The 26,329-nt window shown below is 38.2% G+C and overlaps 1 protein-coding gene across 4 annotated transcripts in view; it reads left to right on the top strand.

The window, feature by feature from the left end:
• The first annotated feature begins 1,288 nt into the window (after positions 1-1,288).
• Positions 1,289-26,329, top strand: part of KCNH7 (potassium voltage-gated channel subfamily H member 7) — a 240,819-nt gene continuing 215,778 nt past the window's right edge. For all 4 annotated transcript variants that reach the window (XM_061452031.1, XM_061452021.1, XM_061452012.1 and 1 more), the window contains exons 1-2: positions 1,289-1,993; positions 3,999-4,229. In XM_061452031.1, coding sequence (XP_061308015.1) covers positions 1,918-1,993; positions 3,999-4,229 — 307 coding nt within the window. In that variant the 5' untranslated portion in view covers positions 1,289-1,917. The remainder of the gene's footprint in view (positions 1,994-3,998; positions 4,230-26,329) is intronic.

Below are 26,329 nucleotides of genomic sequence, written 5' to 3'. Positions count from 1 at the left end.
TTATTCCACTGAGATTAAATTAAATGTAGCCCAGAAATGTATCCGCATACTCAACAGACTCTGTCCCCCCTCTGATAAATAGAGGACGACACGCGGTAGCAGTGAAACAAAAGCCACACCTGAGAAAAGCCCGGGGGAATAAGGAAACACCTGTTTGTGTTGCGGAAGAACAGGTGGGAGGCGGTGGTTTGCCAGCTCAATATCCTGCACTGGCGGTTACAAAGAACGGTGAGCAGGTGCCTCTCTTTTTTTCCCTGTGAGTTTACTAAGAAGCCTCCGCTGCTTTGCGCTACCCTGGAGATGCCTTTCCAGCACCGCATGGCTGCCCCCAGCTCCCTCCACGTATCACCTCACTGTGGTCCCCTGTGTTACCACAAGGCACTGTGGTAGCCCTCCCATGCTGAACGCGCATCGTTCTGCCTGCTAGATAGCGCAGGAAGCCTTAATTACAGCCTGAAAATAATACTTGCTTCCCCTGGGAGCTTCCCTAGTTATTCCTGTGGGATGGCAGAAGCTGAAGAAGCGAAACGGGGGACGACGCAGGCTCTCCCCGCAACCGACCCCGGGAAGAGGCGCCTCCGCGCGCCCCGGCGGGGCGGCTTCAGCACCACGGCCAGCTCCGAGCGGGCGGTGAGCCCCGGCCCAGCCCCGCGGCGCCGACCCCGACCCCAGCCCCGGCGGGGAGGAGCTCGGCCCCGGGACGCAGCCCCAGCGGCGGGGCGGTCACAGCGCCCGCTCGGTCCCCGCCCTGGGCTGGGCGAGGGCTGCTGCAGGAGCTCTCCCTCTCCGCACCCGCGGGAGCCCGGCGAGCCGTCCGCACCGCCCTGTCGGCCCCTGAGAGGAGGCTCGCACCTGCTCGGCACGCGGGGAGCGGCGCTTGCCGCCGGGGAAAACCCTCTTCCTCGGCAGGAGGGGTGCGTGGAGCGAGGGGAAGTCCTCGTCTGGGTCACGCTGCCGGAGGAGGGGGCGATCCCTTCCATCGGGGCGGGGAAAGAAGCCGAGGGCTCCGGTGGTCCCTTCCCCCCCCCCAGCCATTGCTCAAAATCGACCCCCACTCGCGCCTCCCCCCCCCCCCCCCCCCCCCCCCCCCGACGGGGCGTGTACAACGCTCTCTCTTGTCCCACATCCCTCCCTCCTTCGGCCCTGGCAGCGCCTGGGGCTTTCCGGCGGGCCACTCTCAGGGGCCACGAAGGCGCTGGTAGTCCCGGGACGACGACGGAGAAGCTGGAGCGGCCGAAGGTGGCGGGGCCCCCCGGCCACTAGCACCCTTGGTCCCCGCTGCCCCCCCTGCAACCGCAGCCGTGGGGGATGTGGCATGTCGCGGTGCTGCCGGCGTGTAGCTCATTCCTGATGCCGCTGTTTGTCGCTGAGTTTTGAAGAGATTTATTGGCTGGCTCTTGCTAAGCCATGCTTGAGTAATCCGAGCTGCTGAGCGCCGTGGTGGAGCCCGGAGGGGGGGGACGTCACTCCCTCTGGCAGCGGAGCAACATTAGTCTTCCAGCCCTCTAACCATCGCTACAGCGTCGGAAACTGCCGGGTCACGGCCATTTGCTTTGGAAAATTGGCGATGTTTGGTGCTAGAGATCGATTACTCTTGTAATCCAACCCCCCACCTCCTCCTGCTTACCCCACCCCTACCCGCCCCAGACAATAGCGTCCGACTCCTCCAGGAAAAAATAGAAAAGAAAGCAAGGAAGGAAAAGAAAAAGAAAGAAAGAAAAAAAGAAACTGGGGGATGGATCTGACTCCGATAGGAAAAGCGTGTATCTAGAAGTGGTGCTAATGGGAAGAGATTTCCGAGCTTCAGAGGACGATGATTTGTCACAAAGGGTAGCCGGCTCGGTGCTCTGGGCTGGAGCCGTGTAGGAGATCCTTGGAGAAGTCATTGTGCACAGAAAACCGAAGACCTGTACAAACATGCCTGTTCGCAGAGGTCATGTGGCACCACAAAATACATTTTTGGGTACAATCATACGAAAATTTGAAGGGCAAAGTAAGTTCTCTCTTTCTATTTTGCTACAGTAGTTTGATTCTGCTTGTGACTAAATGGACAGCAGCTCCCGACTATTTTAAGTTTGTAGCTTGGAAAGAAAACCCCAGAGGTAAAGAGGGGATCTCTGGCAGGTGTAACATTGGGCTTGATCTAAAATACAGATTACCGACTTGAATTATTGGGCTTTTCCTTTTTTTTTTAACCTCCCCCCACTCCCCCCAGTAATTCAAGGATCTTGACTGTATCCATATTGTATAGCTATAGAAGTTATATTTCTTTGCCTTCTTCTGAACCAGTGAGACGGCTATAAAAGTAGAGTGCTGCCTGTGCAATGTCTATAAAAAAAAGCTAGATTTATTATCGTTATGATTGTTACCAATTATAATTGTCTTTTCAAAATAAAGCATAACAGACTTTGATTTAGAGGAAACAGATAATATGCAGAGGAATTATTAAAGAGAAAATACTCTCTTACCTTGTTGTCATGACTGCATTTTAGTATTTTAATATAGCTGTCAAATATTTCCACTTTGTTTATGGAATCATAGAATATCTATCAGACCAGTGCAAATGCATCCTCAGAGCCTGTGAGATCTTTTCCAATGCAGCAGTTTGCTACCTGTCAAGAAGGCTGAAGCTGAAGTGTTTTTCCTGGCCAGAACTCTAGTTCACTGTTACCAATAAGAAGGAACACTTGATGCTTAACATGAATTTCATTTAGAAACAGTAGTTTTGATATATGTACATTTATTTAAATATTTAGCATAATTTTAGTATCAGTCTGGTGCAAACCGTTGCAGCTAATTCCAGTCTATATACTTCTTTATACTGATTTAATATTTATATTACTTGGAAAAAAAGAAAAAGAGCATGCTTGTAGTTCCAGTTTCTCTAAATGCTGTCAGTGTTGCTACTCAAAGTTTTCTTGCAATGAAGTGTGTATATTTTGAAGTGAATAAAGCACTATCTATTAAATAGGCAAGTGATAGTGAAAGTTCAGCATGATGAAAAGACAGTAGAAAAAGTGTGAGTGAAATCTCTTTTTCCCTCCAAGTATTTCATTGTATTCAAAGACAGAATATCTTTAAAATATTGAAAACTCCTACTGCTAACTCGGCATCACATAAAAACACTTCTATGAAGCAAGGGACCTCCTAATGTCATTAAGTAAGCAGAAATTCATGCTATTAACAATAAATGTACCAAAGCTGCACATTTATAATTACAATGAGAGCAGCGTGTTATAGTGGTAAACAGAAAGAAATGAAATAATGGTTGAAAACTTTTCAACCTTTCTGTCAGGTGAGGGTTTGGGAAAGGGTGATGTACAGAGGCACAGAACTTGAGCAGACTGTACAAAATGTTTCCAACATCACAATCTTTGGTTTTCATGCACTCGTCATGCTCCTTTTTTTTAACTAAGGAATATTTTCTTTTATAAATGTAACTTCTAAAGCAATCACAGAGGAAAAAAATACTATGATCTTTCTAGATAGTTTTGTTAAAATACTGACTACAAAGTTGCTGCCATTCACCTCAGTGAAAATCCCTGTGTAGTAGATTGAGCTGGTTGGATTTTATCTGAGGAAGCCCTTCACCTGAATAAAGCCCCCTTCCTGAGGCCCCATGTCCCCTCCAGAAGAAGCTACTAACTTTTCAAGGACTTTCCTGGAGTTATGGCTGGCAGGATGGCACTCATCATCACCTGGGTTTCAGTGAAGCTAAAGAAGACAAAATTTTGTCCTTTTTAGACAAAAGAGTTTTGCAAAAGACTTGCATAAATTGGGTTTATTTCCTTAAAAGACAACTGTCTTAATCTTTGATGTATTTAAATTGGTTGAAGTTTATTTAAAAGCTATCTACCAAACTAGCTGCATTACTTGACTGAAAATCTCTGCATTTTAGGCATCCCAGTGAAAAGAAGGGTTGTTTAGCATCCATCCATGCAATTGACACTTTATGAAATGTTGAAAGAGCACTAAAAAATGCATCACTTTTATTGCAGATAAAAAATTCATCATTGCTAATGCTAGAGTGCAGAATTGTGCTATCATCTACTGCAATGATGCGTTCTGTGAGATGACCGGGTTCTCCAGGCCAGATGTCATGCAGAAACCTTGCACCTGTGATTTTCTTCATGGGCCAGAGACCAAAAGACATCATATTGCCCAAATTGCTCAAGCACTCCTGGGGTCAGAGGAGAGGAAAGTGGAAGTCACCTATTATCACAAAGACGGTAAACCCTGGTTTTGTTTTCAAGACTTTTTGTGTGTTTGGTTACCAGTTGATTGGTAAAAGTGTGTTTGATTTGCTGCTCAGATCCTTTGTTGCAGTAGTGTTGTAAATTCCTTGAAAGTCCAGTGAAGCACACTTAGTATACCAGTAAGGGAATGTGCTCTGAAAGTAGTGGGTGTCTGAAGTACGCTGACTGTAGCACTGTGTTTGCAACTGCTGAACAGAAGTTATTCTCTCAGTTTATAGATCTCCTGAAGTAAAGAGCCCTACAATGACCAGATAAACACAAACATAGAGGGGACATACTGTGAATGTTAATTTTTATGAACTCTTTCATCTCACAGGGCATAGGAGTGGTGGATGAGTTTCACAGGGCTTAACTCTGCCCACCTCACACAGTTAGAAGCGAACCTTGATTTAAATTCAGTGTTCTGCTGGGAAAAGTACAACAAAGTTAAGTAGGAAAAATTGGCCTCTTATCAAGAAAGCATTAGCTTATAAAGAAAGGATCAAGTCTCTGAAAAGAGAGATGAGATATTGTGATGTTGGAGTACCTGCAACTGAACCACAGAAGTTGTCCTAAATAATGTCAGAGTAAAAATTTTGGAGTGGCTAAACTATGAAGAGTTTCCCTACTAATCAGTGAAGACTCAGTATGAGAAGAATGGCTAAATTTGCTACACTGATGCTTTTTCCTGTTAAGAGCCTAGGATGAATATATGACTGTACTTGCAGATTAAAGATGCATATGCATGAAAACTAATTATGAAACATAATAGTTATATGTAGAGGTTTGGGTTGGTTTTTTTGTTGTTTTTTTTCTTCTAGTTACACGGGATTATTTACAGAAACATCCATCTTTCAAACAAATCCAAGTAATGGATAAGTGTGGTATACCTTATTATGTCTCTTGCTGTGTACACTCCTGGGAGAAGGAAAAGGAAATTCATATTCAAATGCTGAGCTTAAATTACTTCTGGAGAAATGCCAGCGTGCTGTTTGCATCAATTTTAGTATCACATGCAATGGATACTCTTGCATTTTGAAGTCACGGAGTTAAACCCTCTTCTCAAAAAGTCTGTTGTTATCTTGGAGAGACTTAAATAATATTATTTTTAGCTCAGGCTGGTATAATTCAGATAGGACTCGGGCCAACCATTCTACCCACGCTACCAGTATTTAAGCATATTCTTCTTAGCACATTCTCAGTAGAGTCCTTTATTCTTAGATCTAGTTTGTTGGTCTGGAGCAGATTTTGGTCAAGATTTGCTGTTGTAGCTGTGCTTTCAACATAGGTTTCTCAGGAGACCTGACACCATGTGTGTTTTGCACGTCTAGCCTGTGTTTGTGTTAATTTGGCGTGTGTTAAAAATAATAGGAGAATGTCACTGCTAACTTTCACAGCCACCAGCCTGGAGCACTGTTCTGACATCTGGTTGTTTTAGAGTACTTCTGCCTCCCAAGACATGATGAGGGAGGGAAAGTGCTTAGCTAAAGTGCTGCTTATCTGTCAATTACCGTAAATATATATTTTCCTAAAATGCTGAATTCTGGCATTATGCAACACACCATAATCTATTTGAGGCAAACTGAAGTAAAAATATCTATAAAAACTGCCACGTCTTCCAAATAGTTTTGGATTTTGAAGTGTATTATGTACGGGAGTTGGGGATTATTCAGTGTAAACAAACATACATAAGGTTTCTCTGTAATTTCATTTCTGTGGATAGTTTCTTTAAATTACTAGACCATGTGTTTAAAGGTGAAGGGATTTCAAAAGCTACAGACAACAGTTCTAGACAAATTTGGGTTGAATCCCTCAAAATTTTACTGGTTGGAATGTGAACAGGACTTACCGTGTGCACTATATGAACTGCTAAATTTAAACAAATACAGTTGAATTATTTCAGATTGTAAATATAATTTAAAATACTAATTCACTGATTACAGGCAAAAAACAGCAAAATAGTCTGACACTCAAATGTGTAAATGTCTGACAGCTCAATTTATATATACAGGCTTTTTTGTTTCATTCCACATAATGTTTGATTTCTTTACAAAATGATTAAAAGATCTGAAGTTTTTGTGGTAACATATAACGGAAACTACCTATATGACAGATGTAATGAACATCAGTAAACATACCGTATGGTTATTGTAAATCAGTGCATAGATATACCTCACTTTTCAACTTCTTCACATTTTTTAAATTTGCAAATTTGTTTTTGCAATTTAAAAAGTATAACATACTCTCTATATTGTAACAATATACTGAATGGGGACAGCTAACAAGGACTTCCTCCAGGATTTAAAGCAAAATGAATTCAAAGAATTTGCTACAAATCTAAGAGTTTAGTGCTGGGTTAGTGGCTTATTTTGTGCTGTGTGCATTGAGTGAATATAAGAATGTTTTAAGGGGTCCATCACAGCACAATTAGAAATGGAACTTTCTTTGTGTAACCCAAATTATTCCAATGAACTACCTACTGCTTGAAAGTTTGATTCTACGTATTTCATAGCCACCCGTTGTATAATATTTAACATAATACTAAGTATACGGAGGAGGAAGACAGCTCATGAAAAGTGTGAATCGCTTGAGGTTCCACTGACTGGAGTTTCTGAATACCGTATTACACAGTCCTGAATAAATGCCCAGCCCGTTAACTCCACATCACATTAAAATTTACTCTACATAAGCCACTGATTATATTAAAAAATATTTTAATATTTCAAAATAAAACAAACATCAGTGGGGTCATATATCCCCTCACTTATAAAGCTGATTTGTCATCAGATGTCCAGCAATGCATATATCAGAAAGAGAATCACTCTACAACTGATGCTTTTTCTTTTTAATTCTAAATACCACCTCACATACTTTTAAAAAGTCACAACTTTAAAGTTCAACTTAAAAGGGTATTCTTGCAATATGTATTGCATATGTATTGGGAATTGTGATTCTGACATTCTCTACTTGGCTATAACCCACTGTTCTAGATGACAGTGTAAGATTTAGAGTTTTAAACATCTTGATGCAAGACTGAATGCTGCTGTTCACTGTTTTAATCTTTAGGCCAGATCACACGCTTAAAGGGGGACAGAAGGGTGGGAAAACTTTCGTAGCAGACGTATTTTTCAGAAAAGGGCAGGTGCTTGAATTTACACTGCCTTAAACAAAGCTGACAGCAGATAGAGTGGTCAAGGGAGGACGCAAATTTGATGTATCACGGGTTTGTAAACGTGTTACCTAGACTGGCCATGTTTCCCTTTTCACTGTGCAGTGTGGAGTGGGTGCAGAGGAGAAGGAAAGAATACTTGCGGTAGCTTTGTCTAATTGTTTAGATGGCATAGAGGTGGCATGCCAGCATTACTTGCACACTCAGCAGGCGCTGTCCTAAGCACTTGGGTGCCCTATCTTCACAGAAGTTTTTTAACATATGCAGCTAAAAGCCTTACTAGCTCATCTTGCAGAATTTGTATCAGAGTAAGATTGTTACAATAGCCTACATTTGGTTTTAATTTCTCCTCACTCGGGTATTTTCACAATCCAGGCAAAGTTCTAGTCTTCTGTCCTGTTAAGAGTAGTGCCAAAGGAGGTGATTACATAGTTATCAAAAGAATTAATTGCTACTGAGAAAATTGGGAACAGATGGATGCCAAAACTAAGGGTCCAAATTTATAAGTGCTCAACATGTAAGAAGCTCCACAAAAGTCACTGGATGTATTCATGGGATTAAAGACTCAGTAAATTTCTTTTTTAATGTAACTATCCCTTTTAAACAAGTACAATAGATAAATACAGACAAATCGCAAGAACTATTATTTTGAAACAGATTTTTTTTTAAAGTCTTGCCCATTAGGTGTTAACGTCTGTTTAATTCAAAAAAATTATACTCTGATATAAAAGTAGCAGTATAGTGTATTCCTCAGTATCTCACAACTTCATTTTCACAAATCATATAGCAACATGATCTGTACTGTAGTTGAAGGTAATATACTCCTGAATTCTTATTTTAATAAAGTTATTTGTGGGGAAAGTGACAGCTCTTCCTTTGAGGATTCCATTTTGCAGTTTAAGTCATGGCATAAATCATACTTGACAGATGTAAAATATTGCTTGAAGTGGTAAAGCTGTAAAGCTTTTGACGTGAAAAGTATAATTGGGGATTCAGAATGAATATATGATAATCAGACAGGATTGTAGCATGCTAAATACTTCTTACTCTACGCTTTGTGGACAACAGTGGTATGTCTGAGCTTACAGAGTTTACCTGTTAAAGGAGCTCATTTAAATTTACACTATACACATCAGATACGGGATAAGAAGCACTTCAGAAGAGGATAGGTTTAAGCAAAGATAAGATCAAGCAATTATCTGAAGAGTGTTTACAAACCTCACAAATTACTTGCCACTTAACCAGTTTGAGAAATTAAATTTGCTACAACTGAGTGCAAATTAAACATATTTGTATTTTCAGAACACATTAAGATTCCAAAGTAATATTTTTAAGGCCTTTCAAATTCTTCTTTTAGGATAAGAAAAAAAAAAACAACACAACAAAACGTGTTTTGTGTTCTATAAATGCTGTGAACCTACCAATCATTAAAAATGCAACTTAAAAGAAAGATCCTTGCATGTATGTCAAGTCCCCTAGATTACCTCTAACATGAAGGTCAGCAAGGGCAGTCTTGACTGCAGATTCAGTGCTTGAACCACAGCTGATGAGAAGGCTTATTGAATCAAGTAACTGTCGAATACCCTGCTGCTGTAGTTCTTGTTTAAGAAATACTGTTTGTATTTTGATAAAGAAACTGTTACCCCCAACAGAAAGCTGCCCAATACCCCTGTCTTAATGCAAGTTTTTCTATACATCCTTAAAAAGCCCAGTCAAACATACAACCTTGGATCAAATCCAGAATGTTACTGAAGGTGTTGAACTAGTAGAAGTGGATGACCTTTTCTGATGTCTGTAATGTAATATTTCTACTTTAGGTTTTAATACTTGTCCCAAGAGACAAGTATGTCCCTTGTCCTGTTCAATATTGGTTTTGCAACAGGGAACACCATCAGCAGAAAGCAAGTACCTCAATGATCAGAGTATCTCTTTTACCTATCCCTTTTCATTATGTGCCTGCTGAGAACTGTGGGTCACTTTTTCACATTTCACATGGGATACCTAAGGATTATGATAAAGCAGCTCTCAGATACATGAAGGAAGTTTATTTGTGGGCCAGTTTCAACCTTATTTTTCAATTCCTTGGTGTTTACAATACATCTTTTTTTTCTTTTCAGATTAGGATGAATTTATTTCCAGTAAGAAGGGGGATTTTATAGAAAGAATTTTTTTCCCATTCATGTATTCCTGCTAATGAGAGATAGTGTTTGAATAAAAAAAGAACAATTAAATTGCCTTTCAATTATTATTGTCAGTGTTTAGGGTCATAAAGGTACGATTAGATATATTTAATTTTCTCAAATAATGAAGAATACAACTGCTATTATTATAATTACTGCATCTTTAACAGAAAAAGATATCTTGGGTTAGAAAAATACCTTTTGACAGTTTTAAGTCCCTCCATGGCACAAATAAAAAACCTGCAGGCTAGTGGATCAGGAGTCTTTCGTTTCACTAGCGTCCAGAGGGAACTCTTCTGCCACTGGACTTCGGCAGTACAGTTTTACAGCCAGATTCAGAAAGTCACCGGGTCAATTTACACTAATGAAGGGACCCAAATTTCCCTTTCTTGAGCTGCAAAAAATCAGTCATTGCTGACTTTCAAAAAGAGAGTCCCACAGTGGTAAGAAAGGTGTCACATTGCAGAGTGAATTGGCACTAGAAGGTTACAATGTGATATACATACTCAGTTTTTCTAAGTTGTTTAGAATGATAATATCCTATGGAGGAGAGTTTAATCTTTTAAGTAGACTTTGCCTAACAAAGTTTTTTATCTGCTTTGAATATACTCCTTTCAGTCTTAGTGAACGCTATTTTGGGTTTGGGTTATAAGACAAAAAAACAGGAGCTGTCAGTCTTATTTTTTTGTGTGTGGTTTCACATGATTTGATTGTGTCCTCTTTCCATCTTCAGTGTACATCCTTTCTAATGTTACCTTCTGCTGTGAGAGTTATTTCATACCTCTAATTTGCATTATCAATTGGTTCTTTCTTTTCTCCACCCAGTTGGCCCATATATCAGAGACGCAGAGAGCAAATCAGACATCATGCCTTGCAATAGAATGTGGGAAGAGCAATTGCTTGTCTAGTAGCAGCCTTACATATATTTGGTATTATACAAAACTTCAGAACATGGCACTTTGACTAGTACCAATGTTGACACTGGTACTGTTCTCTCTGGTTTCAAGCATTGGAAAAAGAACAGTGGTGTGGATTAGATTTTATCTTAGTGTTTTCAAGGCCAGTTTTTAAGAGCTTCCTACATATTTGACTTAGTGTATGACTCCGTCTATGTTCTAAATAGACATATTCTTTCCAGGTTCTCAGCTAAGTATGGAAAAATACTCTGAATCAAGCAGTATAGGATTCAAAGTAGCAAGACCAAGCTGACTATGGAAATTGCTAACTGACTGGAAACTGCATATCTCAAAAGCAATCAGAACTGTAGCCGTGAAGCTAGATCTAGGCAGAGCCAGATGCATGACAATGACAGTGGGGTACTGTGGCTCTATAGTTACAGCTGGTTTCACACAGCCTGCAACTCTGAAAGTTCACACCTCTGAGGTGAGAAGTATTGGTGTTGCAATTTTGTATAGCTTGAACTTTTTTACTCTAGTATACTGGTTTTGTTTTAAAGGAAATAGACATATTTGAATTATTTCTTAGAAATTAAAATTTAATTTGGAAAGCAGAATTACAGCCATAACTAATCAAAAAATGCCTTTTGACCTCCAGCATTTCCATAGATACCCCATTTTAAGCTCCCTCGCTGACTTTCTGGTACAATATAGCCTTTTTGTTTCTATTTTTCTTAATTCTTTAATTCTGTAATCACATTGAAATCTCATCAGTAGAGCTTACCACAAAGGATACCAAAATTCAATCTGGAAAAAAAAATCAAACCATATCTTTATATTGAGGTCCTGTTGTCTGTTTCATTAACCAGACTCTAGTTACAGATCTCATTATACCTGGTTTTGACCATGCCCTCGATTACAGCACTGAAGTGTTAGCCAACAAAGGATATATTCCAGCTTCATTGTTCGCAGAGAGCCATCATATCATCAAAACCTAAAGCTGGTGTTTAAATGTCAACATTATTAACTTTCTCATTGCAGCTAGTTGAGTGGGAAAGACCATAAGAAAGCTTAGGTCAGAAATCACACCTGCCTTCAGTACTTCCCTGCTGCTGATGTTTCTTGCTTTCCTGCCCTTGTTTCTCTACAGTACGACACTCAATAAAAATCCTTTCTTTTATATTTTGCCATGACCTCATTTAAATCCCTGATTTGTCACATGAGACTGCAGTGGAAAACAGAAAGTCCTGCCTAAATGGTCAGTTCAGAGAAACAAGAAGAATTTACTTCAAATACCAGGAAATTGGGATTTATAACGATACCCAAATACACTGATCCTTGACAGTATCAACTTATGAAAAGTTGGCCTCTTTAGAGCAAATATATGGGACTCTATAGTAACTGTGCAACCATACTTTTCACAGAACTAAACTGCAAAGTTTAATTTTTGCAAGACTAAAAAGCCTGATCTTGGTAGTAGAGCACAGTTGGTAGAGACATTCCACTGCTAACTAGCAGTAACTGGATCTGAGCTGCTGCATACAAAGACAACAAGTTAGGAAAGAAAAATCCGAAACAGACAAAACATTCCTCCGTTTTAATCCACAGGGCAGAGAGGCAGAGATGACTTCAGAACAAGGATAGATATATACAGGGATTTTTTTTATCTTATACCTAGGCTCCTTGAGAAGCAGTTAATCATCATTTAAATACATTTCATCACTAACACTCATGTTCTAAAGCACTTATTCCCAGCTGTTCTCAGACTTTGGAGTCTGTGCCCTTTTAAGAGTATTTCTTAGAGCGTTCTCTGCTGATTGTCATTCAAATCAATGCAAGTGTATCTCTGAAAATAGCTTGCAAATTTCCTCCTTTCAAAACTCATTTGTGCCAATCTGCTTTACTCCTTCCTCTCTGGAAAAAATGCCAGCTAATCTCATTAGTATTTTGCATGTTTGTGGCTGTTGTACAAGAAAGCATTTCTTTTTATATTTTCAAAAGAATATGAAATTTACTAGTCCATAAATCCTTTTGTCATGGTATTCACGGTAAAAACTGTCGCTTGAGAAACGGCTTTCAACTCACAAATGGGAAACAAAGAAAGAAAAAAAAAACACATAGTCCCTGTCATTTTAAATAGTGATAAAAGAAAGGAAAATATGTTTCTTTTTTTTTTTTCTGTGCCCAGCATTTATTTTGCATAATAGAATATACCAGGAATTAATTTAACACCAAAGTCCATCCAACAGAAAAGACACCACTTCCCCAAAAGACTATTTCTGGAGTCACAGACAACATACCTTGTTATATGAGAGAATAACAGCCTTGAAGTACAAAACCAGGTATCTATAGCCTTCTCTGTAAATTAATGGAGCTGCTCATGAACTGCTGTGAAAGACAGTCTATGTCAGTCTTGAGCCAGTGTCTGCTGGTCCACAGTACAGAGCATCCTTAATGCTTCAGTAAGTTACACTGATTGTTTATGGCAACAAGAATGAGTTGGCAAAGAACTGGCTTTAGTGTTTTACACACAGAGTTCCAAAGAAAAGTTCTGTAAAGGGATAAAGCAGAGTTTGAGTACTGTTTGTGGGTCAACACCACACTGTATTAAGATGCTGTTTCTCTTTACCCTAAAACTTGAAAATTGATTTTCTTGTGTCAGGAGTAGAACTGGGGTCTAAGGAGCTGTTCCTGAATGCTTAAAGAGTTAATTAAAAACTACTAACTGCTACTGCAGCTGCAAGCAGAATTAGTGTCTGATATCTGTAATGTTGGTAGATCACTAGGAAGGGTGGCACTAGGTACGAGTGGCATCCCCTTTCTCTGGTTACTGTTTATTTAAAGCAGGAAAAGAGGAAGGAATACATGATCCGCAGACAACTCTTCTTCTAGCCGACAGGTATACAATTCTATTTTATAAAAGCCACTACATAAACCAAGAATATTATAGCCAAGGGACCTTTTCAACAGACCATGCAAGTCTTTAAATCCATTTCTGGTTGTCATTTAACCTCATTCATAAAAAAACAGATCCTGCAGAAGCAGAATTGCCAATAGCATGACTGTCTCTGAAGAACTCAACCCAGGCAAAATATATTTATTAGCCAGATAAATACATTCTGTGTATGTGCTTGTATTTCAAACATGATTTCTCTCACATTTCAGTGTGCAAGAGCATTTGTTTCTGCTTCATGGGAACTCAGTGAATTGTTTTCCTTTTAAGTAATATTTCAGTCTTTATCCCTTTTGTTTTCACCTTGGGATCATTTTCCTGTAAATAAAAAAGTGGTGAATAAAGCACTTTATTTCCACTTTCTGAGGAACTGAAAAAAAAATACATCAACTAGTTTTTGAAATGATGGAGAAAGAATTCTGTATGTTTAACCTTGATTGTTAGCTGGAAAGTAAATTATCCAAACTTCTTTTTGCCTTTTAGAGGCCACAGGCACTAAAATATCAGACATAACTGAAATACCATAGTTATGAAGATCACACTGAGGTTCAGTTGCTCCAAGGGAAATTACTGACTTGAACTTTTACATGTAAAAACAAATTTAGATTAGATTTTCAATTATATATATTGTGTCATACATACATACATATATATATATATTGTTAAAGGGCATTTCTCCTTCTCAAGAGGTTTAACAAGCACTTTGAAGAACTGCCAAAGTTACCTCCTACCCAATCGTAGAATACAAACTGATACTCTATAGTTTGCAAGTTTTACTAATAAAGCATTATTCTTATTAAATACATTCAATCACACAAGTCTGAACTGCGCAGCAATTTAAAGTGTCTCCTAATGAGCTGATTGACTAATGCAGTCTCTTTGACAGGTTATTCTCGAAAAGCTCACTGTTCCAAACCATCATTCTCTAGTGTAGTTTTTCACTATCCTTCTCTCTTTTTTTAAGACAGTACACCAAGGTTGTATCTTAACATTTCCCAGTATAGACAAGAGCATTGTGTGTAATAAATAAATGTCACAAAAAAAACAACCCCAAATATGATCAAGTCCAAGAAATGGATACAGACTGAGAATACAAAATTACATTCAACAGGGAATAGGTCTGTAAAACAATCTTTAACAAAAATTGCACTGAATGGGAATTACTCTTAAATGACTGTCTCAGACCTGGGATGATGCAGTTGTGTACATGTCTCTGGTAATAAAGGTTAACTTCTAGAGAAATTACACATTCTGATAGAGAGGATATATAATGTAATGGTCATGAAGTGCTGGAATGAGTTAGAGACAGCTTGTGTAATTCTGAACAGCAGAAGGGCCCAAACTGATTCCTCCTCTTGCCACAGGGTTAAAGAAAGCATAGGTGGAATCCAGTCCTGTTCATCTTTTTCCCATATAAGCCCTGTATCAACTTAAGTCCTTAGATTTTCCAAATTTGATACAGAAAATAGAACTGCCAAATAAACAACAAAGAAATAACATACTTTAAAGGAAAGTAAAATTATATGTTATCTGAGTATTATTTCTCTTCTAACTGGTGCTGAATGTCTCATATAACTAACAAGGCTTATTTCCTTCCCAAACCAAAAAAAACTTCCACTCTCCAAACATTCAAATAACTGACATTTCATCAGAGTCTAGCTTAATTCAGCTTTTTAGGTGTGTGTCCTGGAGTCTTATCCTCCATGATCCTGAATACTTGTGAGAGTTACATAAACTTACCAATGGGAAAATGGACATTACTGCAGGATATAGTACATGTGTTCAGACTGAACTAGCTCATTTCTAAACTTGATATATTAACCACGGTTATTCTCATAATGTAGTTTAGATCGTAATTTTTTTTCCCCTCTTGGATTTCACCCTTTGTTTGTATCTTGTTTTTTTAGAAACTGGCACAATCTGTATAACAAGTAATGCTTTGTTTCACATGGGAACCTTTAAATAGCAATCACTCAGCCGTGTTTGCTTGTAGAAAGTATTCTGTTAGGATGGCATGTATTCTAACTAATATATAACATTTTACCATTCCAGTAAAGCAAAGAAGTCCTTTTGTTAGACTGGTCTTTTATAGCCATCACCAAGAATAATTTAGGTCGGGAGGAGGCTTAGGAGGTCATCCAATCCAGCTTCCTGCTGAAAGCAGGAGCAACACAGAATTCAGACTAGGTTGCTTAGGGCTTAGTCCAGTTGGGTGCCAGGATGGAGATAACACAGCCTCCCTGGGCAACATGTTTCAGTGCTCAGTTACTCTCATTTTGAAACTGGTTTGTCCTTATACCATGTCAGGACCTTCTCCATTTTAATTGAAAGCATTGCCTATTATTTTCTTGTTATGGCAGTAGACAGTCTGCCTCCATCTCCCACTAATTTCCTCATAGCTACTGAAAGGCTGTTATTACATCCTTGAAAGCTATCCCGCCTGGCCAAGGCCAGTTTCTTCAACCTCTCCTCACAGGTTGCTCTAAGCCCATATCCATCTTGTATATAGGCTCACTCAAGTTTATCAACAGCTATTTTGTTGTAGTAAGGGTACAAAGCTGGTTACACTGTTCCAGGTGTGACATAATGAACAGTGAGGAAATGAGAAGTGTCACTTTCCTTAATCTACTGGCTACACTTGTGATGATATAACCCAGCGTGCTTTATCCTGGATGCAGTTGGAGTCAAATTTCTTAAGAGATCACTGACTCAATCCTCTTCCACTACTTTGAACCCTGTCTCAAGATTCAAAGGTCTCCCAGACTGAGGCAGGGAATCTATAGAGTACCTCAGCTTTATTTGCAACAGTTGGCACTAACTCACCCTCCCCACTCAGACACAGGCTCACATTATGCTTGTTTATTCTTTTACTGCTCACATCACTAGCAACAGCTATCTGTTGCCCTTGATATCCCCAGAGTTTCAAGTCTAGCTCAGCTTTTCCTTTCCAAAGACCATCCCAGCATGCCTGGGCAGTGTTTCTGTATTTCTCCACTGCAGTCTGCCCTTGCTAGCACCACCTTTATATATCTTACATGTCTTTTTCTTACTGGAGCTCAGTCATAAGCTCTCTGCTGAGGCAGCTGGTCTTCTGATACATCGACATGTTCTTTGAGTATCTGGATGAACTGCTGTTGTGCTTGAGGGAGGGTGTTTGAGCTATACCCTCTGGGAAGTCTGAAGACATTAGCTGCAATTTTTTTTTTTCTTTTTCTTTTTTTTTTCCTTAATTCAGTAGCACATATGTAGGTGTTTTATACATCTTTTATTATACTAATTGGCGTTCCGTAATGCTTTTACAGATTCGTCTTACTTCAATGTTCTGTATTAAGTCAAGTCTACTGCATGAAATTTTACATAATTTAGATACACTTTCACATGCATTAGGAAATCCTGTTTACATTGTACATTAAAAATGGTTGAAGTTGTAACCTAGATATTGTTTGCCAGAAGATCTTTTCCAAATGTCATTTCTGATGTGCTACATGGTATAAATTCCAAGTTGCTACTCATTTTATTATGAGAAACGACATGCTCAGTGGTTTCCTATATATCAGGTCAATCTGGCTGACCTGTTAGGCATCTGCCGGCTGTGCTTTGGCAGATTTTTTATATAAACATGTTTGAGTTAAAAAGAAAATAGACATTTTATTGCTTATTTTGCTGTGGATTACAGACATCCAAACAGCTTAATGCTAAAGATAATTGTAATGGAGGAGGCCTTGTAAGTTTTAGAGGCAATTAATCAATTACCTTATACTGGGAGGTAAATGCAACTGCCCCTGGCAAATAGCTGGGCACCCCAGGCATGTGTTATTCAGCACTTCATTCCCATCATTAAAGATGCACAGCAAACAGATCTAGGAGAGGAATATTTCTCACAGCATGTGGGATTCTTGTAGTGACTTCCAGAGGTGAGGTAACCTCATTGAAACACTCATCTCAGAAGAAAAAGATTTTTGCTAACATTTCCTTATATAGCTCATGGCAGAAGACAGCACTTCCTTCTCCATTTTTCTTCTGCCACCTTTTATTTCGTATTTTCTTCAAGAAATGATAGATACAGTGATTTGTCCTATGCTCTGTCTTCCAAGTTAGTGACGGGGAGATAGAAATCTGCTGATTTCTTCAAGAGTTAATACTGCCCTTTTCCTTTAAGCCAGTGCCAACTACTATTCCTCTAGCCTGTCAAATAATACAGTATCAGAGTGTGGTAACCACCTCCCCACAGGAGCTCAGCACATCTGGCTGCCAGCATTGTTGGCACATGACACCCTGCTGGAGCTTGCCCGCAACACACGGTACATAACGTGTCAGCAGCAAAGCATCAGGAATCCTGCAGCTTTTGTGGTACTGCAGTGATGTTAGATCCATGGTTTTAAGCAGAGCCCCTTCAAATACCCATGATTTAGGGATGTACTTTCATCTGAGGATACTAAAAAAGATAACTGAGACATTATCTCATTGGTTTAAGTCACCCCAGATGGGTGGCCTTACATCCTAATCAGATCTGTAACCCATTCCATGTTTTCTTTCAGTTCTTTATACATAGATAAGGATTGTTAAACAAACACAATGTGACGAAGCATATTTAATGAATATTATTAATGACGAGTTCAGCTGCTGTTGGAAGGTGTTGATAAGCTTCATTAAATATACTTCCACCGACTAGAACAGAACTGATGATAATTTTATTACTAAAATCATTTTTCTCCCTACTGAATGCATATTTGACACTTGCAAATCTGCTTGTTTCATGATGGATATAATTTTTAATCATCCTAATGTAATCTTAAAAACTTCATCAATAAAACCTGCACTACTGACTTTCCTAAGGAAACTGTCTTTTACTCTCTTCCGATGTGACAGATAAAAGCATCTTGGGGGTGTACAGCAGCAATTCCTGGCATACACTACCAGTGCCTATTGCACCTACAATCAGTTAATTTGATGATGCAGAAGAGAACATGTCAAGCACATGCATTACAACCCAGTATTATGTAAGGATTTCTGATTCGTTTGGGTTTTTTTAATTTGTGTTTTTTATTTCAACTCAGCCGCAGAGCCATTTCTACTTCTGTACTAGTTGATAGGAGGTTCACACATTGACAGTATACTTGAAGTCATTTCTGCATGTAACATATATAGTGTAGTATTCAGGGTAGCTACTTGTATGTGCTTCATTTCTGCATAGGGTTAATTCAATGTGCATAGCACTGTGACATACATCTTATTTTTAATTTACAGGAATGAGAATATACAAATAATTTCTCATTCTCAGACTGGACCAAATTGCCATTAGTAGCCAATTGCCAATTAATAGCCAGTTGCAAATGTTGACCTTTTTTTGTCAGTGAGAAAGTTAAAGATAATTGGTCCTACAAAGATTAGGTAAAATCAGAGTGTGACGAAGAGCCAAAAGGAAGTCTTGTTTCTGATACTGTGCCTTGCAGAGGAATACAGTTATCTTTACAAACAGGTATTACAAAACAACTTACCCTTGTGACTAACGTAACTTCAGAAATGCTGTTTACTTCCCATGTATTTGTGGACTTTATCTAAAACAAAAGAAATGCAAACCCAACCTCTCAAACCAAATCAGTTTAATTTCTAAGAAGGCTTTTGAATAACTGAAAAGCTTATGGTTTTTATTTGAATTTGAAAATATCTGATAGTTACATGTTTGATATTTAGGTATTTAATAAAAGCTTTACAGGTAAATGCTTTATTGACACCTTGTTGAACAAATCACCTACTGATCAGTGAGTCATTCCTTTTTAGACACACAATATACTGTGTACATTTTGCAAGCAGTTATGAAACCAAAATAACTTAGAGATATTTTAAACCTGAAGTAATTTCATACTAACTACAGGTCTAACCTGTAGGGTTATGGCATTTTTATAATTCTTTTATATTTTTATAGTCTTCTTAAAATTACCATTTTCTCCCTGGAGCCCAAGATAACCAAAGTGAATATAATAGGAAATTTTCGAGATCAGGGCAGTGAGTTCAACCATGAAACTGCCCAGGTGTGTTGGCTGGAATAAATAAGTGTATTATTTTAAAGTGAAAATGCTAAATATAAACCTTTTTTTGAGTACAGGATTGACAATTTCATTAACCCTACCCAAACAGCCTTTCTGAAGTGCAGCAAAAAGGGTAATAAGCAAAACATCTGGCTAAAGGCTACTGTGCATCATCCCAAACTGCTCTTCCCAAAGCCTGCAATGGTAAATTCAGCTATTCTTTCAATATTTTACTCAGTATAGAGGCCTTTATGCATACCTGTGTTGGAGGTTGACAGCGTCTGACATTTTATGGGAATAAAATACCAGAACTGTGATGCCGAACTCAGATCAGGATCAAAGTTAACCTGCTGCCCCTGAGATATTATCTGCAAAGGAAGCTTTCTAAAAGGGATTAAAGAATTATAAAGAAAGTTTTTTATTACCTGCCATAAACATATCATCTATATATTCTAGAAGAAAAACATTACTAAGGAAAAATTAACAGAATAAAGGGGTTTTGAGTCCATCCTCTTCTGATGTGCTATGAATACTGAGCAAACTGACAGTGCTGTTATGCAACAGCAGTGCATGAAGGAAAAAGTAGGATTGAATCAAGTTGAAATCCATTTTAGTTGTTCAAAGCATATCAGTCAAATTAATTATACTGTGAGAAATTTTAGGGTCTCAGGGCTGCAGTCTTAGATTTATTGAGAAGTTTATGTGTTTAAGCAAGTGGGAGAAAAGCATGCAAAAAACTGCTGGAGAAGTTCCTACGTAGCTCCATGCATAAAGCTCATTTCACCTTTCATATTATTGCAGCTTTCAGTGGGGAGAGGAAGGGGAATGGGGATTCTCAAGCATACATAGAATTACTTTTTTTCTTCTGTTGAAATTCTTTCAACTTAACACAAGTAAAGCAGCTGGTATGGTCATATGCTGAACATGAATCAGCTGAGCACACCTGGCAAGCAGCTGTAGTTTGTTGGTTAACAGGAATCATACTGTCCTTCTTTACAAAGGTGCCCACAGTTTTAACCCTGTAATTCTTTTCAAATTATGAGGTATGTTCAACCTTTCCTTCAGTCAAGGCATTACAATGCATGGCCAGATTTTCAAGAAAAGCTTACTGAATTAGAATACTCAGCTCTTTGGTTCTGTGAGTATTTTGATTTTGGTTGTTTATGAGGTTTGAAAATGGCCTGCATTGTGTGCCTAAACGAGAGCTGATCTTTCCTGAAAATCTAGCCTGAGTTGCAAACTTAGGGAAGTTGTAAATATGATTTCATGAATAGTTCGCTGTTGGTTTTCTCTATTATATGATACAGGAACAATCTTGTGTGATTTTAAAACTCAGTAATAAAATGCTGCATCCAGTATAAAATACTGCAGTGATAAAATACTGCATCTACAAAGTACAATGTAGTATTAATGTCTTTTTCATTGCTGCCGCTTATTTGAGCATTTTTTTTCATGTTATCTCTAAAATAAATATCATAGGTATGGTAGAACACAGAAGGGACAAATTACAAATTCGGTACTAATCTACAAATTATTTCTTCTGAGCAACTGGCACTCTCCAGCACTGAACACTTACTGGTTTTGGTACCAATGTTGATTTTTAGCTTTAATACAGTTTATGGGAAATATAGTTAATAGTGTTAGATATATTTACTATGGTGGTTTTAATTACTCGTGTAATTATAATTAAATTGGATGCCTAACACTGTTTATCAAACAAGTATACAGTCAGTATTACCATATGAAATTGGCTTGGCTCTGTATTAATTTAAAGTGCAAAAGTCAAACGGAGATCTTTATGTAGCTTATAAATTGGAGCCCCATTCAGACTTAGAAGAGTAAGGATCCTCTGGAGAAGCTGTATATTACAGACCATTCCAAAAGGAAAGAAAGCAAATATAAGCAGTGTAAGAAGTGTATAAGCACCATAAGAAAGCATGTGCATAAATGACTGTATGAGATTGCATGAAATATTTTAGTCCTTGGCAGAACTGTGGGATAGCAACAACAAAAATACTTCCTTTCAGGCTCCACCCTACTAACTTTTCATGTCATGTTTCAACTGAGTCATTTCTGCAAATGCTGGATTTCTCTGTACCCAGATTTAAAATAGCTGAATTCAGAAACAGGAAGACTGGCATGGACATTTTTACTCTACGATGAGAAATTTAAATCTGATGTCTACTGGGAATTCAGATAACTAACATCTTCAAAATTAAACTTTCTGGATTAGCTTGGACTTGTGCCAGTAAACAGCATGTTCATTATAATGATTATTGCAAACATACAGGGTTTATAACCTACTTACAAAGCAGGCAGAAAGCTACAAAAGGGCCACACAAGCAAATCATGTATCCACCAGGTGGGAAGCGAGCATGAACAGTAAAATTATCACATTGATTCCACGGGAATTGTTGCAAATGCTGTAATTCAGGTTGGGGCTGTTTTAGTCTTTTATCTAGGCTTACAAGAAGAGTAGGAAGGTGAGCTAACACCCCTTTCGCTCTACAGTAACTGAAACAGAGCAGAGGACTGAAAGTCAAGGCTCCCTCTTGGAAGTGTTTTAAACTGTTTCTCTTGAACTTTGATAAAAGCACAGCTATTTATAGGACAGGAAAATGTCAGGTTAATGATTTTTTTCTGTGGCAAAGTAAAGATATAAGATGTAAAGCAGTATGGCAAGAAGATGCTGTATATAGATTATTTGAATGCTAGGTTTTCTTAATGTGTTTCTGCTTCATTATATTTAATCTGTTTCCTAAAGTAATCAATTGAGAAAAAAAAAGTGATTAAAATAACTGGAGAGAAAGTATCCAGGACTTCCTGATGCTGCCTAAGTAGATATTTCTGAAGATCTGACGTACAGTGCAGAGATACGGTAATTTGGGCAAAGGCTCTTATTTACTCAGTTTCTTAACTACATTACACTATATTGACAGGTCTGTACAGTTTTTGTTGAATGCTCAGGTGTCTCTTTCTGCATGAAAAGATCACATAACAATAACAAAGACTTCTGTGGGAAGACAGGAAGCTGTTCAGAAACATCTCTGAGGACAAGCATCTTCTCCAAGTCATGAGAAGCAATCACCAAACAAGGTCCCAGATTTTAAGGACCAAGAATGAAAGGCAGGGGAATAAGTAATGCCTGAAAATTCAGATTAATTCAGAGGACAGTTCTTCATCTTCTTTCCTGCTTTTTCTTCATCATGAGCAGGACACCATTCATCATCTTTGGTGCGGGACAGGGACTTTCAGGAAAGGCTAAAAGCAAGGTGTGCTGGGGAGCATACTAACAGCTGGTTTGGGAATCAGCTGTAAATTTCACAGCTGGTTTTTGGGAACCAGCCTGAACTACTTTGAATGGTGCCTCTGGCTGTGCAGCTGTGTCCACAGGACACAGGTGCTAATACAACCCAGATCCCCAGCACAGATTCATGCATGCAGATATGAATGTGAAGGACAATATCTGAATTAACATGGTTGTCAGTAAACTTAACTCCTAAGAGCTAACCTTACTATTTAGAAAATTAGAGTTCCAGTGTGCGGCAATGGAAAGAGAAACTTGCAGCAGCGTGAGCCCAAGAAAACTCAGAGATTTCAAGAGTCTCAAACTGAGTGTTAAGCCTCAGGTCTTGAAGACACTCACAGCCTGCTCTTAGGAGAAGAAGCAATCTTGCTTCACTACTTCTGTCAGCACAACCTGAGAATAAGTCCGTGGAAAAACTCCAAAAGAGTTTCTTACGCTTCTCACCAAACCCATCAGGGCTATTTTGTTAGGAAAGGTCTTTCACTGAAAGACGACTTTATTTCTTCATATTAAAAACAAACTATATTTTCCTATCATTCCTCTGATGCATCCAAATAATAAAATTGTCCATTTGATGTAAATTGAAAAGCATTGCTTCCTTTGGATTGCTCCCAAGTGCAAAGTAGCTACTCCTAAGAGCACCAACATAAGCAAATTATTTCCAGATACTTGTTAAAATGAAGTTTTGACTGTTGCCATTTAGAGGACTCATCTCTGCCTGTTTGTTAACAGTACAGCTTCACTAGCCATATTTTATTTACAAACTTCCTTCAAATACAGGTATTACCTAATTGAGGTGCATAATTCCATAGTGTACCTAAGGCAGGTTCTGCAAAGAGAACTATAGGGATGCACATGTCCTGCAGTGGGAATGCAGTAAAATCAGCAGGACTTCACCTGCCTAGGTATAAATTGAAGACCCACTCCCACTGAGCTGCTACAAAAGCACTGAAAGCAAAATATGGCCCTCAGTGAAAATACTTCTGAAGACAGCAAAAAGGCCTGAAAAAAAAAAAAAAACAGGAGCCAAAATGAAGGCTTGGAAAAGAGTAAGCATTATTTCTGTACACAGAGAAGGCAGCTGTATCTACCAAGCCAAAATGTTTGGCTTCAAACTGCCAAAACAAGAATTGAGTATGACTAAAATATTAAAAAATTAGAATGAAAGTGACCTAGGATAAGTTTTTACTTAAAAATGTTTGATCTAGGGGAAAAAAAAACAACAGTGAAACAATGGAAAAATTGTTTGTGTGTGTATATATATATATATAAATAAAATACTACTTGAATTGTATTAATTCTTATGGAAAAAATGACTAGTCACATTGTAAAATTCTCATTAATGTCACTAATTAATAAGGCTTTATGAAATGTGCAAAGAGAAGCATAAATATACTTAACTCAAATACCAATCCGAAACATCCTGTAATCACGAAAAATATGGGCGTAGAGTTTCTTTAAGAAAACCCTCTTAAAAATTCTCAAGGTTCAAAGTTATGATAGTTTTGAAACCTGAAATGTTGTTAAAAATGAGTTCACCCATAGAGCTGCATTACATTCTTACAATGCTCACTCTGAACCAGTCGGAGCATTTTTTAGTGCCAAACAGGTAAAAAAAGCTTTCGACCTTCTGATATGCCGAACCTCTGAAATTCTCTGCAGTTCGGTAATTATAACAGCTCATATAAAATTAAAGGAGAGACAAAATTTGCAATTTCTGCCTTTATTTTATTATGCCTGATATATTCATATGATTTTTAATACATCTTATGAGGAATATTAGAAATACTTGTAAGATAAAAATAGGTCTATGATGTACTTACTATGTGCTCCCATACTATCCTTTGTATTAAATAAAAATCAAGAAAAAAAACCTACAGTGCTTTCATTTAATACATTTATTTATAAAACAGATGGCCAACTAAAAATCGAAGATTTGCCCATCATTATTTTATGGTTTAATTCTAAAATTTTTATAGTTATTTTTAAGAAATTTTAGAAAACATAAATGGCTGTCTGGCTTCCCCGGAGACACCGTTCTGGTTTTATAACTGCTCAGGGTCTAGGCTGCATTTTTTAATTTCTGTTTATCTAAGTGAAGATCCTGATACTTGCAATTTCTAAAGGCATTGTTCGTGCTGCAAACAGGAGACCAATTTCTGACTTCTTCTAGTTTCCTCTGCTCTGTTTATCACTCCAGCCTTTTATTCTTGTTATTTGTTTAGTTGTGTTTGATTTTAATCCTGGCCTGAAACACCAGCATTTTTCTAACTGCAGAGCCACATAGGCTAAAGCAGGACAAATGCTGGACATTTGATAGTTTCATGGAAAACTGGATCACAATTCCCATTGTAAAAGTACTTTTTTATTCCTTTAAGCACTGTTCTTCTGTCACTGCCCCTCAACTGTATGCTCCCAGGCATATATAAATTAGTCTATCACGGAAGGAGAAGCCCAGGACAAATCTCTGACTTTATATTTAATACTGAAGATATCAACTGGTCCTTGCACAGCTTTTGAGTATGAGCTGCGAGACCAACCATTAAGTCATGATCAGCTGTGGTATTCTTTTCAAGGTTATATACAGAAACCGAAGACTGAACACAGATTCTGATGGAGAAGCTTTTCATCAGAACTTAAAAGAACAGTCTTTTTTTAAAAAACAAAACAAAAAACAACAACAAAACCCCAATGTTTGCATTACAAAATTAGAAAATTTCAGATGCAATTTTTCACTAACAACTGAAAAGAGGTAAATTGTAGTTCCAAACACGGTTTCCTTAGAACCTGAAGTACTCATGAAGAACTAAATTATTTCACTAAATAAAAATGTTTCATGTTGTACTTAAGCAACCAAGCAGGTGTTGGAAGTTGAACAGACAGCAGATTAAGAAACAAGGTCCCTAATGAATTGTCCAGATACTGCAGGGGTCAGGGTGAAATCTAACTAGGTACCTATAGACACGTTAATTGCTTTTCCAGTCTTCCACTCCTGTAAAACGAGTAGATGGAAAATTCAAGAATCTTTATCCTTTGCAGCTTTATGCAAAGAGTTGCTGAACGGTAATACAAGCTTGCCTATTTATCAGCAGTGTTACATGTTGTACCCATTTTAAAGACGGCAGGACTTTAACTGCAGTGCCCCAGATCACTGGAACAGTCACTTCAGTGCACATTTTTTTTCGTAAAAACTCTACAGCCCAAAGAGAGTGTTAGAAGTGCAAAACTAGAATGTGACCCGATACATTCATGCTCATCTCCAAGTACTTCCCAAAATAGTGACATACCTATCAGATGTGTAAAAGAACAACTACTGTGTGCTCACTAACAGCTTGTAAGAGAATTTTTAAATATTGAGTAGAAGGAGAAACGACAGCTGACCAGGAGGCCGAGTTACTATACGTGCTTTTTAAAAAGCATCATTTTTGAACCACTTTGACAAAACCACTACTCAAGGTTAATGAAGCAAATGCAAGCTTAACATTTTACCCTAAAGAATGAACACCAAATGCAGTATTATCTGTAATGCTGCATTGCGGTATCTCTTCTGGGTTTCTGTC

This window comes from Pezoporus flaviventris, unplaced genomic scaffold, assembly GCF_033815535.1.
Source record: "Pezoporus flaviventris isolate CSIRO_AGI_PZ_B2104156 unplaced genomic scaffold, CSIRO_AGI_Pfla_v1 ptg000001l, whole genome shotgun sequence".
Lineage (NCBI taxonomy): Eukaryota > Metazoa > Chordata > Aves > Psittaciformes > Psittacidae > Pezoporus > Pezoporus flaviventris.
The sequence above is the reverse complement of the archived record's forward strand: the minus strand, read 5'-3'. Positions and strand labels throughout refer to the sequence as shown.